This window comes from Gossypium arboreum, chromosome 13 (genome assembly GCF_025698485.1).
Source record: "Gossypium arboreum isolate Shixiya-1 chromosome 13, ASM2569848v2, whole genome shotgun sequence".
Classification (NCBI taxonomy): domain Eukaryota; kingdom Viridiplantae; phylum Streptophyta; class Magnoliopsida; order Malvales; family Malvaceae; genus Gossypium; species Gossypium arboreum.
The window spans coordinates 92,388,145-92,404,256 of record NC_069082.1 but is presented as its reverse complement, the minus strand read 5'-3'; the positions used below and the strand labels follow the sequence as shown (position 1 = coordinate 92,404,256).

General features: G+C 33.5%; 1 protein-coding gene and 2 long non-coding RNA genes across 3 annotated transcripts; 2 read left to right on the top strand and 1 right to left on the bottom strand.

The window, feature by feature from the left end:
• The first annotated feature begins 6,259 nt into the window (after nt 1-6,259).
• Nucleotides 6,260-7,068, top strand: LOC128286928 (uncharacterized). Its single transcript, XR_008277617.1, has 2 exons — nt 6,260-6,616; nt 6,787-7,068. It is a non-coding gene; the product is annotated as an uncharacterized LOC128286928 (long non-coding RNA).
• Nucleotides 7,069-8,311: 1,243 nt separating this feature from the next.
• Nucleotides 8,312-9,190, top strand: LOC108462571 (uncharacterized). Its single transcript, XM_017762502.1, has 2 exons — nt 8,312-8,643; nt 8,800-9,190. The coding sequence occupies exons 1-2, from the start codon at nt 8,312-8,314 to the stop codon at nt 9,188-9,190; spliced, it is 723 nt and encodes a 240-aa protein (XP_017617991.1).
• Nucleotides 9,191-13,849: 4,659 nt separating this feature from the next.
• Nucleotides 13,850-14,440, bottom strand: LOC128286632 (uncharacterized). The gene is made up of 3 exons (XR_008277251.1): nt 14,313-14,440; nt 14,134-14,235; nt 13,850-13,973 (listed from the first exon to the last, which is right to left on the bottom strand). It is a non-coding gene; the product is annotated as an uncharacterized LOC128286632 (long non-coding RNA).
• Nucleotides 14,441-16,112: the final 1,672 nt, after the last annotated feature.

Genomic DNA, 16,112 nt, shown 5'->3' with positions numbered 1-16,112 from the left:
ATTTGATTTTCACCAAATGATGCATAAAACCCATGTTATCTTACCTTACTTCCACTCTTCCTGGTCATGTACACCCATTACATAGCCAATCATTAAAATTCCAAAATTTATTCACATAATAAAAATATCTTAATAAATTATATTAATAAAAAATATACATAAAACTGAAATAAAAAGAAATAAATTAATTCACATTCAAATATACATCTAAAGGTAGAAAGTTACTGGAGTACTAATAGATAGTCTAACGAAAATAAAGTAAGAACTATTAAAGATTTTTTTGGTCATGAGTGAAACTTAAACTATTTTTTCTCAAATTAGTTCCTCTATTAGTTCAAATGTTAGTTAAATCCTTAAGTCTATTTAAAAAAATAACCAATTAAAAATTCTCATGTAGCAAGAAAAGATGAAGTATTATTTTCTTTCTTTATATATTTAAAATTATTAATCATTAAAAATGCATTTTAAAAATAGAGAAAATCAATCCAACTGATTTTAGCTCGGTTTAATTTATTTGTATTAGTTCATAAGTCAAATAGTTCAACTCCTATCTCCGAATCAATTGTCGGTATGAACGAATTCTAGAAACATTGGTTTTAATTGATGTAAAAACTTTTTCAACCCTCTTAGGTTGAACAAGTAGGCGGTGAAGTTTGAAAACAGAATTAATCACCAACGTCTCGACTTTGGACAACCAATTTTGAGCATTATTGACATTGCCCAACATTATAAAAGAAGAATAAATAGAAATAAATAAATAGAGATATAATGTAAAAGAAATTAAAAGAATTGAAAATTATTTTTAAAAGTTTATATGGCATGGCGTTTATTATTGGTTGAATATATATATATTTTAACAGATATAAAAATTTGATGTAAAATGAGTAATGGAAGAATAGATATCACTTGTGACAAAAAAATTCAGGTATCAACTTGGGGAAAAAAGGAATTGTTTAGATACTAATTTGTAGGTTAAATTTAAAAAAAAAAATTTAATGGTTTGACTTACAAATGTACCAAATGGAAAAAATGTCATAATTTAGGTGTCAATTTGTGGGTTAAGTTGATATCTTATTAATCTAGCAATTTATGAAAGGTTTGACATACGTATAATGTTTGTTGTTACATTGTTTTTATGAATCATTGGATAGTAAAATTTATATTAAACCATTTAGAATGATAGAAACATATAGAAAATTTCAAGAAATTATTTGATATGCTTGAGTAAAGATTTATAAGAATTGAAATTATTTGAATATATGCATTTTTATAGAAGGATCATGATCAAAGCTTATTATGATTATTGTTGGAATTCCTGAAGAGATCAAAATATATTTCCCCAAAATTCTTCTTCATTAATACCTTCAGAAGAATGATGATATAATCGTTTAGCTAATCCGATAAGTGATAAATTGAGAAGGTAGTATTCAATATTGAAATACATATAATATGAGATATTGTTTGATTTTGTCATAAGGGGAGTAAATACGCGACATACTCTTTTCTCTTAACCAAAGTTTTGTTCCACTGAATTTTCTTAATAAGAATTTTAATGAGACAATATATTATGGGTATTATAGTTATGCGTATTTCTTTTCCTTCACTAAAAACTTTTTTCCCATATGATTTTTTTTTTATCTTAGTAACATTTTGAGGAGACATAATTTTTATCAATGAACATCCAAGGAGAATGTTATAAATATTTTATTATTATAAAGTGAATGTTGATTAAGGTATATAATTATATATCATTTATATTTCTTATATTTATAAATATAGATTTTGAGAAAGCATTATAAATATTCATATTGATAACTAAAATACATATTCTCTTTTGCTTTTCTCTTTATAACAAAATAGAGCTTATTTTAACATTTTGTTTCTTAAAAAAAAATATTTTGTTTAGGGTAAATTACACCAACAATAACTCAACTTTGATGCAACTGATAGAACAGTCACTCTGATTTCAATTCAGTCACTCAACTTTTGAAAAATGACGAATCAGTAACTAACGTTATCGAAAAGTGACAAATCAGTCACCCATTAACATTTTCCGTTACAGATAACGGGACAGGTGCTTTGGCAAGTTAATGAGATGACGTGGCCAGTTAACTAGCCACGTTGGATATGTCCATGGTGGAAACCCACCCAATTCAAGAAGAAATTGAAAAAAAAACCCTAATAACAGAAGAAGAAAAAGAAGAAGAAGAAGAGAAGACCAACTTCAAAGATCACGGAAGCGATAATTGCACTGAGAATTACCATCGAAGTTGTGTTAGTAAGTGACACTAATGAATTCGCTGGCAATAATGGCCTCAAAACTGAATCAACAGTGAAAAAGCAACCAACAATGACGACATTGAAACCTGAAGATACATATAGAAAAAAGTAAATTAATTAAAGAGATTCATTTCCAAAAGAATTAGTCTAAAATTTCAAAAACGAACTAGATGAGATTCCAGCAACCAAAAGGGAGAGCTTGGTATGAGAATTTTTATCTAAAAGAGAATGGATTTCTTTAGCAATGGAGAAACCAATCTCGACGCTTGGACCTTCAGGTCCTAAGGAATTACCAGTCTCGAGCGTGACACAAGCCGCTAAAGCTTTCAAAATAGAACCCAACATAGTTTTGACATTATAACTAACTTTCGAAACGACGTCCCTAAGAGCGTTCAAGATGCTAACGATTAAAACCATCGCAAGTAGGCACAAAAATGACATGTACCCAAACGGAGTCGAGAGGCTCCTCTCGCAACCAGGAAGCACCTCTATAAGGAATCTTGTCCTAGAAAAAGTCATGAATCTTATGCACGCCGTTGTTGAACAAAATGATGATGATTCCCGTAAAAACACCACCCAAACAAGCCAAATGATGACCCCAAGATCATTGAAATCATCTTTGGAGATGACGATTTGTTCGTCAGCGAAGTCAGGTAGGAAGTAATGGCGAAAGAGGAACGTTGTTTTAAAATGGAAAAGGTGGAAGAGGAGAAATGATTGTTGTTGAAAGGAAAATGGGGATTTTTTTTTCTTTATTCTTCTTCTTCTACTACTGCAAGTTAACCGAGATGGTGTAAAGGCCGTCGTTTCCACGCGGGATGCCAACATGGCAAGTTAACAGGCCACCTCAGCTTTCTACTATGTCTGTAACGATAGTGACCAATTTGTCATTTTTTAAAAGTTGAGTGACGAAATTGAAATCAAAGTTATTATTTTATCAACTACATCAAAATTGAGTGGATGTTAGTGTATTTTACCATTTTGTTTATCATTCCATTTTTCTTGCGTGTAATATATAAATATATATGTATATTTCTAAAATATAATGTATCTTGAAAAGATGAGCAAATTACAAATTTTAATTAGTTTTGTTATATCACAACTTCAACTTAATTCCAATTGAATTCTCTACCCAAAATTCATCAAGTAGTATAATTAGTAATATATAAATACTCCAAGAGTCACTCAAAATTTCTAATACATTTATCTTAATAAGTGGTTGATGGTTCGATTTTCTATAGAATAATTTTAAAACTCGGTATCACTCCAATAAATACATTGTGAAAAAAAATTCTAATACATAAACCCTTCTACTACTTCTGCCTGAGTGCTCTAGGTTTTAAAGTGGATGAACTGGCTTTCTTTGACATTGTCCCCTTTTCTCTTTCTCCATCTCTGTTAATGTTGTGTATCCTTGCTTGGAAGAAGATTTTCTTAGAGCAGGAAGACGAGGGTGTTCCTAGCGAAATCTCTCTTGAAGGAAATGCAACATGGAAATATCGTCAGGTTGCAAGATGTAGTGCACAGTGAGAAGCGTTTATATTTGGTATTTGAATATGTAGACTTGGATTTAAAGCACATGTCCAGAATTTGGGAAAGGTCCACGAATGATAAAAACATTCCTTTATTAATTTCTCCCTAGGATTGCTTATTGTCATTCTCATAGGCTTCTTCACCAAGATCTGAAACCTCAAAATTTGCTGATAGATCGTCGTACCAATGCACTAAAGCTTGCTGATTTTGGTATTCCTGTCAGAACATTTACACCTGAGAAAAAAAAGAATAAAAAATAAAAAATGATGCGAAGTCATAATCAACATACGAAACAATTATTGTGTATTATTTACGGGCATTTGGCGCTAGTCCTAAATCTCCTCCGACGCTGGTGCCGACTAAGATATGGATGATCCAACAGTACAATTAACAATTGCCGGAATGCTTCCTTGCAAGCCAACATTGGTTGGAAAGGTAATATTTCTTTGACAAAATGATTAGACGTTTTTGATAAAATGGCAGTACGTGGTATTCCATTTTGTATAAAAAAGAGTGTTAGAAAATTGTGTTACTTTCAGCAAAATTGGGCATGGTGGAGTTGTTCAATTAAATGCCTGAAAGGGGTGTCGTCATTAGCCATTAAGGAATATTGTATCTGCTTTTGGGCTTCTTAGTTTGATGTCAAAACGAAATTGCAACCGTAGAGTGTATGAAATTATAATTCTACATTATTCTAATTTTCTTCCAATTAAAGAATGATTAATTAAATTTTAAATTCAATTAAAAATACTAAAAATTAGGATAAAAAATCTAATTTATCATTCTATTATTGTAAGGGGTGATGTGAAATCACAAATTGATACACCTTTTCTTCCATACCTATTTGAAGGATTGTGCAGAGCTAACCGACCTTATAAGGCAGTGCTTCTTCTCGGAAGCAATGGCTTATCGCCTAACCGCGTGAGTTATAATGTTTTAATTAATGAGTTGTGCAGAGAAGGCCATTTTAACATGGCTTACTCTTACGTCCCATTGAAATTTTAACTCCATAACGGCCTAAAATCCTCTCCGTTGTGAAAGTATGATTCAGGTCAGCAAAAAAATGGGTCTTCAATCTCATACAACTGAAAATGGTGGATTCAGGGCAGTCCCGTCTCAAAGAGCTTTGCTACAAACAGGAGGTCAAGCGTGATTTATTGGTGTTTTCAAATTTTGCGTTTTGGTTTTGCATCATATCAATGCTCACTGGTATCACCACTCTCGACAACAAAACCAATCTCTTTGGTTTGTAGTTGGTTTATAGCTGGTGGATTCACCATATTTATTGGGTTATCAATGGTGAATCTGTTCCTCTTACCCAACTTCTGGTGGGGCCTTTATCATTGGGGTGCTAGGCTTGTTGGCCGAAATTGGGCACCCTTTACCTCTTGGCTCATTAGCTGGTAATTGCGGGTTTATTATTATGTATCTCTAGTACACAGATGCTATTATTTGTATGCTAGATTCACATCGTGTAAGTCCAATTGTTGAGTTTTAACAGTAGAGAAGGAAAACAGAAGCAAGTAATCCGGATGAAATATGAAGCTCTGTCCGAAAATAAAGCAACAAGATAATAAATCCCGATGAAGAATGAAAGAAGTTTGAACTTCAAAGACTTGAGACTTGCAGAAAAAAACTACCAACAAAACAGAAATTTTTGAAAGAAATGAATTTTTCTTACTTTCTATTTCATCCGGCTAAAGTATATGTGATACAATAGAATAAAACAGTTGCCTAATGGCTAACCTACCACTAATACATGACTTAAGCTTAGCTAAAATTACACTCAAAAGAAGCTGACATATCAGCTATTACATCAAACATAAATGAACAAAAACAACTCTTACTAACTTGAAGTCACATTACAAAGAAACTAAATCAAGTTACAAATGAACAAAAAATTGTTGTTGCATTGGTTAGGCTTGGATGCTGGTTTCTTGTTGCATTGCAGGCCAAAAATTTAACACCAATCACCACAAGCATCTTTATAGTGCATAAGCAAATTTCTCATGCCGCTTTAACTTAACTTTTGGCCATTTACTTTCTTTTCTCTTTTTTACTCTACTTGAAAGTAATTGCTGCTACTAGTGATATTAAATTATAATCACTCTTTATCCAAATATTAGTTTCCAGACTCTTGGGCTAGTGAATACTTGTCATCAAGCAATGGGTATCTTTTCGATGCTACCTCTTGGGCATGCCACTTCCCGTTGTTATGATCCAAATATGGTGAATGAAATTTGTCGCTAATATGTGTTAACTAGTTGATAGACTTCCAGATGTACTTAGGAAAGTAATCAAATAAAACAGTATGATCCCAAATCTTTTTTATTTCTCCCCTTATTGTGCTATATTCTTTACTGCTGGGTTTGCTTTGCATATATTCAGTCTTTTCTTTTAGCTAACCATATTATACCTTTCTTAATTTGATATTTGAATACTTTCTTAAGCTTTATGAGTGTTGGGATTCGTTCTTTTGATAGAGAGTTATAATTGCTTGAGTTAACTTCAATTCTGTGGTTCTAATCATTGATACATTTCTTAATTGTTGTTGGCCAATGAGCAACTGCTGGTTTTTGTCCCTTGTTGAATTAACTAATGAAGCATGAACACAATGAGTGCTTGTTGATATGTATGCAGAATATAGGCCATTGATGAAGCTCGAGCGCTGTTTGATAATATGCCAAAGAAGGGTACTCGGGGGCACAAGCTTATTGCACCCAAATTTGAGCAAATTTGATTAGAGAGAAATTGTTCAATCTAATGCGGGTTCAAAAACTTGCAGCAAGGAACGCTATGGATTGTAAGTTGAATTTTTGTTCTGGTGTTTCTTATATCAAGAAAATGCTGATAAATAAGGTAGATTTTGATAATATAACTTTAAATACGTCGCTCCATGCTTCCTTTGAGATAATGACGTTGATTTTTGTAGAGAATTACGTTAATTTTGTTTCCTATTCCATGTTGCTGCAGGTTATAATGTCATATTCAGAACATAATTGCAATTATGGATGGGATTGAATTCTATCGCGGTTTGTTCCTTGATGGTTGGTATGGACACAGGCTACTCTGTCTTGTTATTCTTTCTCCATGAAGGAACCATTGTGTTATGCTAGTAATTGGGCAAGCTTGCACTAGACTGTAACTATAATTAAGTTACATGCATCTATCACGTCTCTTGACTTGTCTTTTTTCCCTTTGTTTTCATTGGTCATTTATTTTCTCCACAAAACTCAATCGGGTATTCTTAGTCAAGTTCTTTGATTGCAATAGTTGCATGCATTCAAAAGGCATATTATGTATGCCTGAAACGTGAAAAGTTTTATCTCTGACATTACCCCCAATGACTAAATTCATGAACTTTAACAAGTGCACCACTCAAGTATATACATTTTTATATTGTCGAGCCATGGGTAATAATTACCCGCTAAATCATAAAGTGAAATTTATACGAACTAACCACAAATTGAAACACTATCCACCAACGCATTATTAAGGGTACAAATGAATTTTAATAGCCTTGCAAGGCATCGAATATTTCCTAGACATCTGACCAATAAATTGTACCCTCCACCTTGCAAATGGTCTTGAGGCATGGTCGTTTTATGATCACTTTATAACTTACCTCTCGAATATCTCTACCTCACATTGGACTCAGTTGGGCCCTTCATTGGGCCGCTCATGACCCACTTAGTAGCATAATTGGGTAACAACTAACAACCCTTGCTTACCTATAAATACACCAAGGAGCAACATATATAGTAGAGTCATTTTCACTCAAAAACCCTAATACACTAAGCCTTCTATCACCTCTTGTTAGTATCTCAAGGCTGCAACTATTTTTAAAATAATAAGACTAAGTCTTAGGGGGATTTATTAGCTTGTTAGTAGGAGGAGGAGTTGTTAGCTTGTTAGTAGCAATTTGAATTTATTTCTTGTTGAGGTTGTTATTTGGGACTTGTATATAAGGGCTGCTTTGTTAATCAATTAAATCATCCCTTCATTCATATTTTGTTCTATACTTCAATTAGTTCTTTGCAAATGGTCTTGAGTGGTATTGAGAGCCATTTTTCTTGAGGGACTTGTGAGAAAAGTTTTGTGAGAGTTCTGAGAAAAAAAATTTGAGAGATACACTTGTGAGGTTTTATTTTTGAGAAAAATGGAATCGGGATCGAGTAACCTGTCCATCTTAGCCCCACCTATGTTTGATGGAGAGAATTATCAAGCATGGGTCGTGAAAATGCAAGCATACATGGAGGGTTGTGATTATTGGGAAGCTATCAAGGAAGACTATGAGGTGACTCCACTTTCTAATAATCCAACTATGAATCAGATCAAAACGCACAATGAGAGAACCACCAGGAAGGCTAAGGCAAGGTCTTGTCTTTATGCTTCGGTTTTGCCAGCCATATTTAATAGAATTATGGCTTTTGGATCAGCGAAGGAAATATGAGACTACCTCAAAGCTGAGTGTCAAGGAGATGAGAGGATCAAGAGCATGAAGGTGTTGAACTTGATCAGAGAATTCGAGAGGCTACAAATGAAGGAGTCTGAGTCAATCAAAGAATACTCAGACAAGCTGATAGATATTGCCAACAAGGTAAGAGTTCTTGGGGATGATCTCTCTGATTCTAGACTGGTGCAGAAGATACTTATCTCCGTGCCTGAGAAATATGAAGCAACTATTGCCTCTTTTGAGAACACTAAGGACTTGACTCAATTGAGAGTAGTGGAGTTGATCAGTGCTTTACAAGCACAAGAGCAGTGGAGGCTAATGAGGCAGGAAGGAAGCATAGAAAGAAGTATAGAAGGAGCATTGAAGGCTAAGATGTAGCTAGGCGAAAAAGAAGAGGAACGAAAGTGGAATGGGAAGAAGAGTGATTGTAATAGTGGTTCAAAAACTGTTGCAAAAGGTAATAGTACTGAAAATTATAATAAGTATTCTTCATGTAAGTATTGTGAAAAACAGAATCATCCCCATTTTAGGTGTTGGAGAAGGCCAGATGTGAAATGCAGAAGGTGTAACTTGAAGGGGCACATTGAGAGGTTTTGCAAGGAATCGAGAAATCAACAGCAGGGTGAAGTACATGCTGTAGTTGAAGAAGAAGAGGATCATTTGTTTGTCGTCTCTTGTTTCTCATCAAGCATTTTATGTGACAATTGGTTTGTTGATAGTGGTTGTACCAATCACATGACTTATGATGAGAAGCTGTTTAAAGACCTTGACAGGTCATTGAAGTCGAAAGTCAGGATAGGAAATGGAGAATACCTAGAAGTGAAGGGAAGGGGCACAGTAGCAATAGAGAGCTGTGCTGGAACTAAGTTGATTTCAGATGTTCTGTCAATTGGTAGAGAAGAGATTCAAGGTTATGTTTGAAGAGGGAATGTGTCTGATCCTTGACTCTAGTGGCAATGAATTGTTTAAGATCAAAATGGAGAAGAAGAGGTTCTCATTGAATCCATTTGAGGAGGAGCAAGTGGCATCCAAGTATCAAGAAGATAATCCTATCGTGCAAGAACAACTGCAAATCAAGTGTTTTGAGAATGAGGAGTTGCATCCAAAGGTAACTCTCTTGGAGTAGCAGGTGACATCTCTCTCTGATAAATTATCATTTTTTGCACATGAAATATATAAAGAACATGCTGAGGAGCCACGGAAAAAGAATCTATCTCAGGAGATCAAGAGTAATGTGCAACTTTTAGAAGAGAATAGTGGGTTATGTTTCCAAAATCAAAAGCCGACTGAAGAAGTTTCATATGCCAAAGAATTGACATCTATAGATGTTGTTGAGTTTAAGAATTTAGTTGGTAAGGTGATTAAGCTTTCAATGCAAAATACAAAATTGAAAAAGGAATTATTAGTTGCGAGAAGATTGGTTAATCAAACTATAAATCGTATTAATCGCAAGTATAGTGACAACACAAGATCTTGGAAGAAGGGAAAGCACTCTGGGCATTCTTATGACTTTTCTAGAGCAACTTGTGATGATTTTGAATTATGGAATTTTGATTTAGATGGCATTGCATGCTAGGAAACAATTAGAGGCAACTCTTGAAGCTACACTAGTCGAAAAGGAATTCATAGAAGGCGAATATTGAAGAAACTGGTTTTCAGAGATCAGATGACGGATATTTTACTACATTTTTCATGCTAGTCATTTTGAGTTTCTTAAGAATAAATTTGGTGTCTGCAGCACTTGAGTTAGGAGGAGAATGTTAGTATTTCAAGGCTGCAGCTATTTTTAAAATAATAAGACTAAGTCTTAGGGGGATTTGTTAGCTTGATAGTAGGAGAAGGAGTTGTTAGTTTGTTAGTAGCAATTTGAATTTATTTCTTGTTGAGGTTGTTACTTGGGACTTGTATACAAGGGCTGCTTTGTTAATCAATTAAATCATCCCTTCATTCATATTTTGTTCTATACTTCAATTAGTTCTTTGCTAAATCAACACCTCTGCCTAAGTCTTACTTTTTTTAACTTTCAACCTTAGAGTGGGTGAGCTGGCTTTCTTTGACACCGCCCCCTTTCCTCCTCCATCTTCGTTGATATTATGTATTAACAAATTTCATTTGATTTTTGCATAGATGGTACATCATTGATGAAATGGATTAACTGTTGAGACTTAAGAGCAACCTTATTTTTTAAATGTGAGGAAATTAATATTGTAAATCAAAATAATAGTAATTCTGCCTTATGTATCTTTTCTTTTTCTTTTTTAAGTTTCAATTTATATGGGAAAGTAATTTCCTGCAAATTATCTAGAGAATTGTTTTCAATTGTTTGTGAGAAAGTAATTCACAAAAGAATGTTACATTGTAAAAAAAAAAGTAAATATAAGTTTTTGTATACCAAACTTTGGAATCATATTAAATTCCTTAAAAGATTAAAATTTCAATTATAACAGACGTTTCGGTAGTATCATAACAAATATATATATATATATTGGATAACTTGCATTCTAAGAAAGCACAACAATCATCCAGTAACAAGTTGAAATTGTGGAATTGTTTGGAATAGATTATTATGTTAGTCTCAACTTGAGTGATATCTTCATGTCATCGTGATTTATCCAAATTTAAAAATGGAAGATGTGGAACTGAAAGTTTATCCTAGGTTGCAAGAGTATTCCGAGGAGAAATACCATCCTAGCACATGAGGGAACTTAGCATCCGACTTGGCTCCATCTTCCAATTATTTGAAACGTGAATGTGATAGAGAATATGTTGGACATGAGTATATCAAATGCTTACTAAGTTTCTTCATATGATCATATCTGATTCGGGTTGAATGCTCTTAAACAAGCACAGCTACCATGATATGATGATGATTGATACAATGGTTTAATTCTGCGTAAATACAGAAATATTGTTTTCTGTCAACTTGATTAAATGTTACTATCAAAGGAGCATTTGAGTTGACAATTTACCAGTGTGACTTCCACTTCTCTTGACCTTAGCTAGAAGGAAATTTTAATTCAGGTTTACTACATGCATGGTGAGAAATGAAGGATAGGAATTTGGTTGCATTGCCTAAGAATTTGATCGTCCCTTTGGCACTGTCCAATTGGGAGATTTGACTTGCATAGTGGGTAGTAGGGAAAAAATGTGTTTCCGCTGTGGACCATTGCCTTGATATTGGGCTGTAGACAAAGGCGATTTCATGGGTCGACTTACTGGTTGAATTATTACTAACAAAGATGGTTTTCATAGCTAAAACTAGTTAGTTGAATACGTATGATTGATTTCTACTGAATCATGGGTTGTGTAACTTGATTACTATCTTCTTAAAAAGCGGAAAGTAAAAGAAAAGAAGGAGATGATGAATTATGAGAATGTGGTCTTAGAAACAACCTTGATAATACTAAACAAGGGGCTTTGGAGTTATTAGTGGAGATTGTTGTACAAATTGGTCACCTTTTGTTGCCAACTAAAATAAATAAATAATATTTTATTGAATTAAGCAATAAAGAATTCATCTTTTTAAGTATTTGAATTTTGTTTTTTTTTTTATCTTAAAATACCACATCATTTCATTTTGAATTTAATTATACCTGATCTAACTACCAAATACTTTTATTTTTTTATTTATTTCCAAATGCCCTTAATTTGGTCCACACCTACCCATCAGGTAGAAAAAGGAGGAAATGAGTGGAATGTAAGGCCTAAGGTTTCCATGTCGCTATCCACACTGCACCGCCCCACATGTGATTGTTGAGAGGATTACGTGTCAGCTTAGGATTTGTAGACCGTTTGATCTTGTGGCCCCAATGCAATCTATGATCAAGTAGCCTTTTCAACAGCTTCATCACGCGATCTTACTACAGTGGAATCTCTCTTATGGATTTTTATTAATCATGAAAAATAATGGTTTATTCTACTTAGCATAATTATTAGAATGATTGTCTTCCGATTGCGATTGATTTTAATAGCTTAAAGTTAGATCTTAGAATGTGTTGTGTAAGGCTTTCAAAACAAGCTTTTCCACTATGTTTTTACCTCATTATATTTTCACTATCTGCACTACATTTTAATTGCATATTTATTATTTAATTATATTTTAGGCCCTAAAAAATATGTAACTTAGACATCTACATTACATAGTCAATCATTTTAGTCACTTACGTTGAAATTTTAAACACTAATCTTATGTGACATTTTGCTTTTAAATTTTAATTTTAATTTTGATTTTAATTTTAATTTTAATTTTCGTGTAATTAAAGTAAAATCGATGTCATTATTATTCATAAAAATAATTACCATTTTAGTTCCCAAATTTTTAATTTAATTTAATTTGAATCACTCAACCAACACCTAAACCAAAATGTCATCAACCGACCATCATCAACTCCTCAACCGGCCCCCTCCAATTGCCGTTACGAAAGTAATTAGTATTTTTGGCTAGTAATTATTCCAAAGACTATCAATTCTGCAACAAAACCACTCATGCCTGGTAATGCAAGAGAAGCCATGATAAGATACTGAACATCGTAAATATTTTGGGAATCGAAACGGCCATTCTGCCCATTTCGTCGAGATAAACAAGAGGCATTCTATCATAACTCGTTCATGCCAAAAAAAAAAGTGTAGCACCGATAAAGCCATGAGATATTATTTTTAAAATAGCTCCATTTCAGCTTTCTTCTAATTCTCACCTCCATTCACGCATACCGTCTCCGCCACACTATCCTACTACTTTAATTCATTCCACCATTTTTCACCACACTACAAGAAAATAGATTTTTAGCGGCGCTTTTTTTAGCCTTTAGCGGCGCTTTTGAAAACGCTGCAAAAAACGCAGCTATAGGTAACGCCGCAAAAATTGGTGGCGTTTATTTAAAAAAAACGCCGCTAAAAGTCATGACTTTTAGTGGCGTTTGAAAAAAAAGTGCCGCTAAAAGTAATGACTTTTTCCCACAAACGCCGCTAATTTTGGCAGATTTGCAATGCATTTTTTTCACCAATATCCAGCCTTCCTACATTAAAATCCAACCAAATACAACAAATATAGCATAAAATGCAGCCAAAAACAGCAAATTTAGCATAAAAAATACAACCAAAAACATTAATTCTAAATGATACTTCAAATTTAACAAATGATATATGATGTAATTAATAAATAAAGTATGATTTAAAACATTCTTACAATAATGTTAAACGTGACAAAGTTAAAAACATTTTTACAACGAGAAAACTAATATCTAAGATGGCGGCTTTTGCGACTACTGAAACATCTGCATCATCTGCTGAAGCTATAGCTGGAGGTCATCGTACTTTTTGCTCTGCTCTGCTGCCATCACTGCTGCCTCTGCCTCCTTCGCTGCTGCCACTGCCTCCCTCGCTCCGCTCTAAGTTGTTGCTGGAGTTCTTCATATTTTCGTTGAACCTTGGCAATTTGCTCAACCGTGTTCGCTTGCATCTGAGCTATCTAGTCTCTTAACCTCTAAACTTCAGCTTGAGCTTGACTTCTGGAAGGCATGTATTGTTGGGAGCCGGATCCAAAATATTGGGTTGGGGTAACACCAGATCCTTGAAATCGAACCTGACCGTACCTTTCAGGACCCAAAACTTCAATGATAATTCTATTATCAATGTTCTCAAGATTAACAGAACTATCAGTCGAAGCAATCGCTTCATATTCTGCCTTCTTCTCCTTTAGTTTCTCCTAAAAAATCAATTAAAGAGTTAGAAACGAAATATATAATAAAAAGGAATGCAACATAACTTAACATTATTTAAAACTACTAATGATGAATTGAATTAAACAATTATAATTAAACATTTTAAATATTTAGAATAAATCAAATATTATTAAGTAAATATACCATAATTTCTCCAGCTTCGGATGTCATAGGAGATCCATCTTTCTTCCTATGCGTAATCTCAAAAAGCTGAAGGTGTCCAACCTTTTGTCCAGATTTGACTTCCTACAATATAGTAGTAAAAATATTATTTAATAGTAGAAAGTTATTAATATTTGAAAAAATTAATAAATTCATAATACCTCGGCCTCAGCTACAGAAGCAAAACTTCTCGACCCTGCCGTGTGCGTGAATTTTTATTTTTGCCTGCTGCTTGTTCGAACTTGCTCACGATCCTACATAATGAAATTATTATTACGTATATAGTAAACACTATATATAAGAGTTTGGAAATACGTAATACCTCTCCTTTCTTTGAATTCCAAAATCTAACCGCATCTTCCCATTGGTACCTCAGCATTCCCGGCGGGACATTTCTCAATTTTTCCTCGAGGCTTATGTCTTTCTTAAAATATTGTTTTTTTGAAGTGCTTTTATTGTCTTTTCATTTTTTACGCAATGCCTTCTTGATATAATCATCGGAGACCTCTAAAGCAAGTCTCTCCTAAAAAAAACACAAGTTTAGAATGTAAATATAAATGAAACTTAAACCAAAGTATTATAAATTACATTCACATTTTGTTACCTTAATATTAGCGAGAGCCTGATTTTTGTTGCTATAGGCCTGTGAAACTATGATTCATAGTTGATGGGCAACATATTGGCATTTCGTGCTAAAATGTCCAAATAGCCTGCTAAAAGTTGAGCTTCAGATCCAACAGGCTGACCATGAGTATTTCTACTTACTTTGACACGCTCGACAAGATCTAAGTCGTATAAATCTCTAAGCAGCGTACGTCCTCGAACTCTGCGCGTCCCACCACTTTCAGCAGAAAAATGATATACTATATTATAATAAAACTGACAAATAAATCAATAATAAAAGTCAACACATGTAAAATGAACTTAACATTACTTTGAAATTCTTCAGGCTCATCAAGTGTCTCTGGCACATTCGAAGATCCAACAACTGTCTGCTGTTCACTATTTGCTTCTTCCGAGTTTGGAGTATTCTGGACAATACTTAAATCTCGTAATCTTCTTCTATGCATTTTTCCTGCAATACACATAAAATAGTTAAAATTTTAATAACAAATTACAACAATAATAGTACATATAAAATAGTTAAATTATATAACATGACCAAGATTAAAATTATAATATTACATATAATTAAAAAATCATAAAATCTTACTACATCATTATTCGTAAATATCTTCATCCACATCATGTCGAACCCATTGATGTTGTGTACTAGTACTAGGGATATTTTCATCTAAGTTTTGTTCTAGAAAAGGTAATGTTTCTGATCTTTCGACGATGTCATCTCTACTTCCATTACCCATGTCATACAAGTCTCTAGGGGTGTTCCGGAGTACAACATACCAACCCTCATCAGTTGGATCTTTCGAATAAAAAACTTATTTCACTTGAGAGGAAAATACATATGGCTCGTCCATCAATTGTTGTCCAGTGTGAATCAAGCGAGAGAAATTCACCATTGTAAAACCAAATTGATCTTTTTTAATTCTTCGAGCAGTATTAACATCAGCCCAATCACACCGAAATAAGACAACTTTCCATTTGCCATAGTAATCCAACTCAATAATGTCGGTAAGAAGTTCGTAATACTCCACATTACCCTTAACCGGATTACTGTCCCTAGCAGTAGCATAACTTGTAATTGAAGAATTAACAACAACTCCACAATTTTGAGTTCTCCTCATTCTCTCGCGATACTTTGTATGAAATCTGTATCCATTGATGAGGAAGGCACTATATCTTTTTAGTACTCTATTCGGACCTTGGGAAAGCCATTTAACTTCGTCATTGATGTCCTTCCCACTCCAAACCTATTGAATCGAAAGTAAATTTAATAATTATAAATGTATTATGTAAAAACATTCTTATTTGATTAACTAAATTTCACGATTATATGTAAC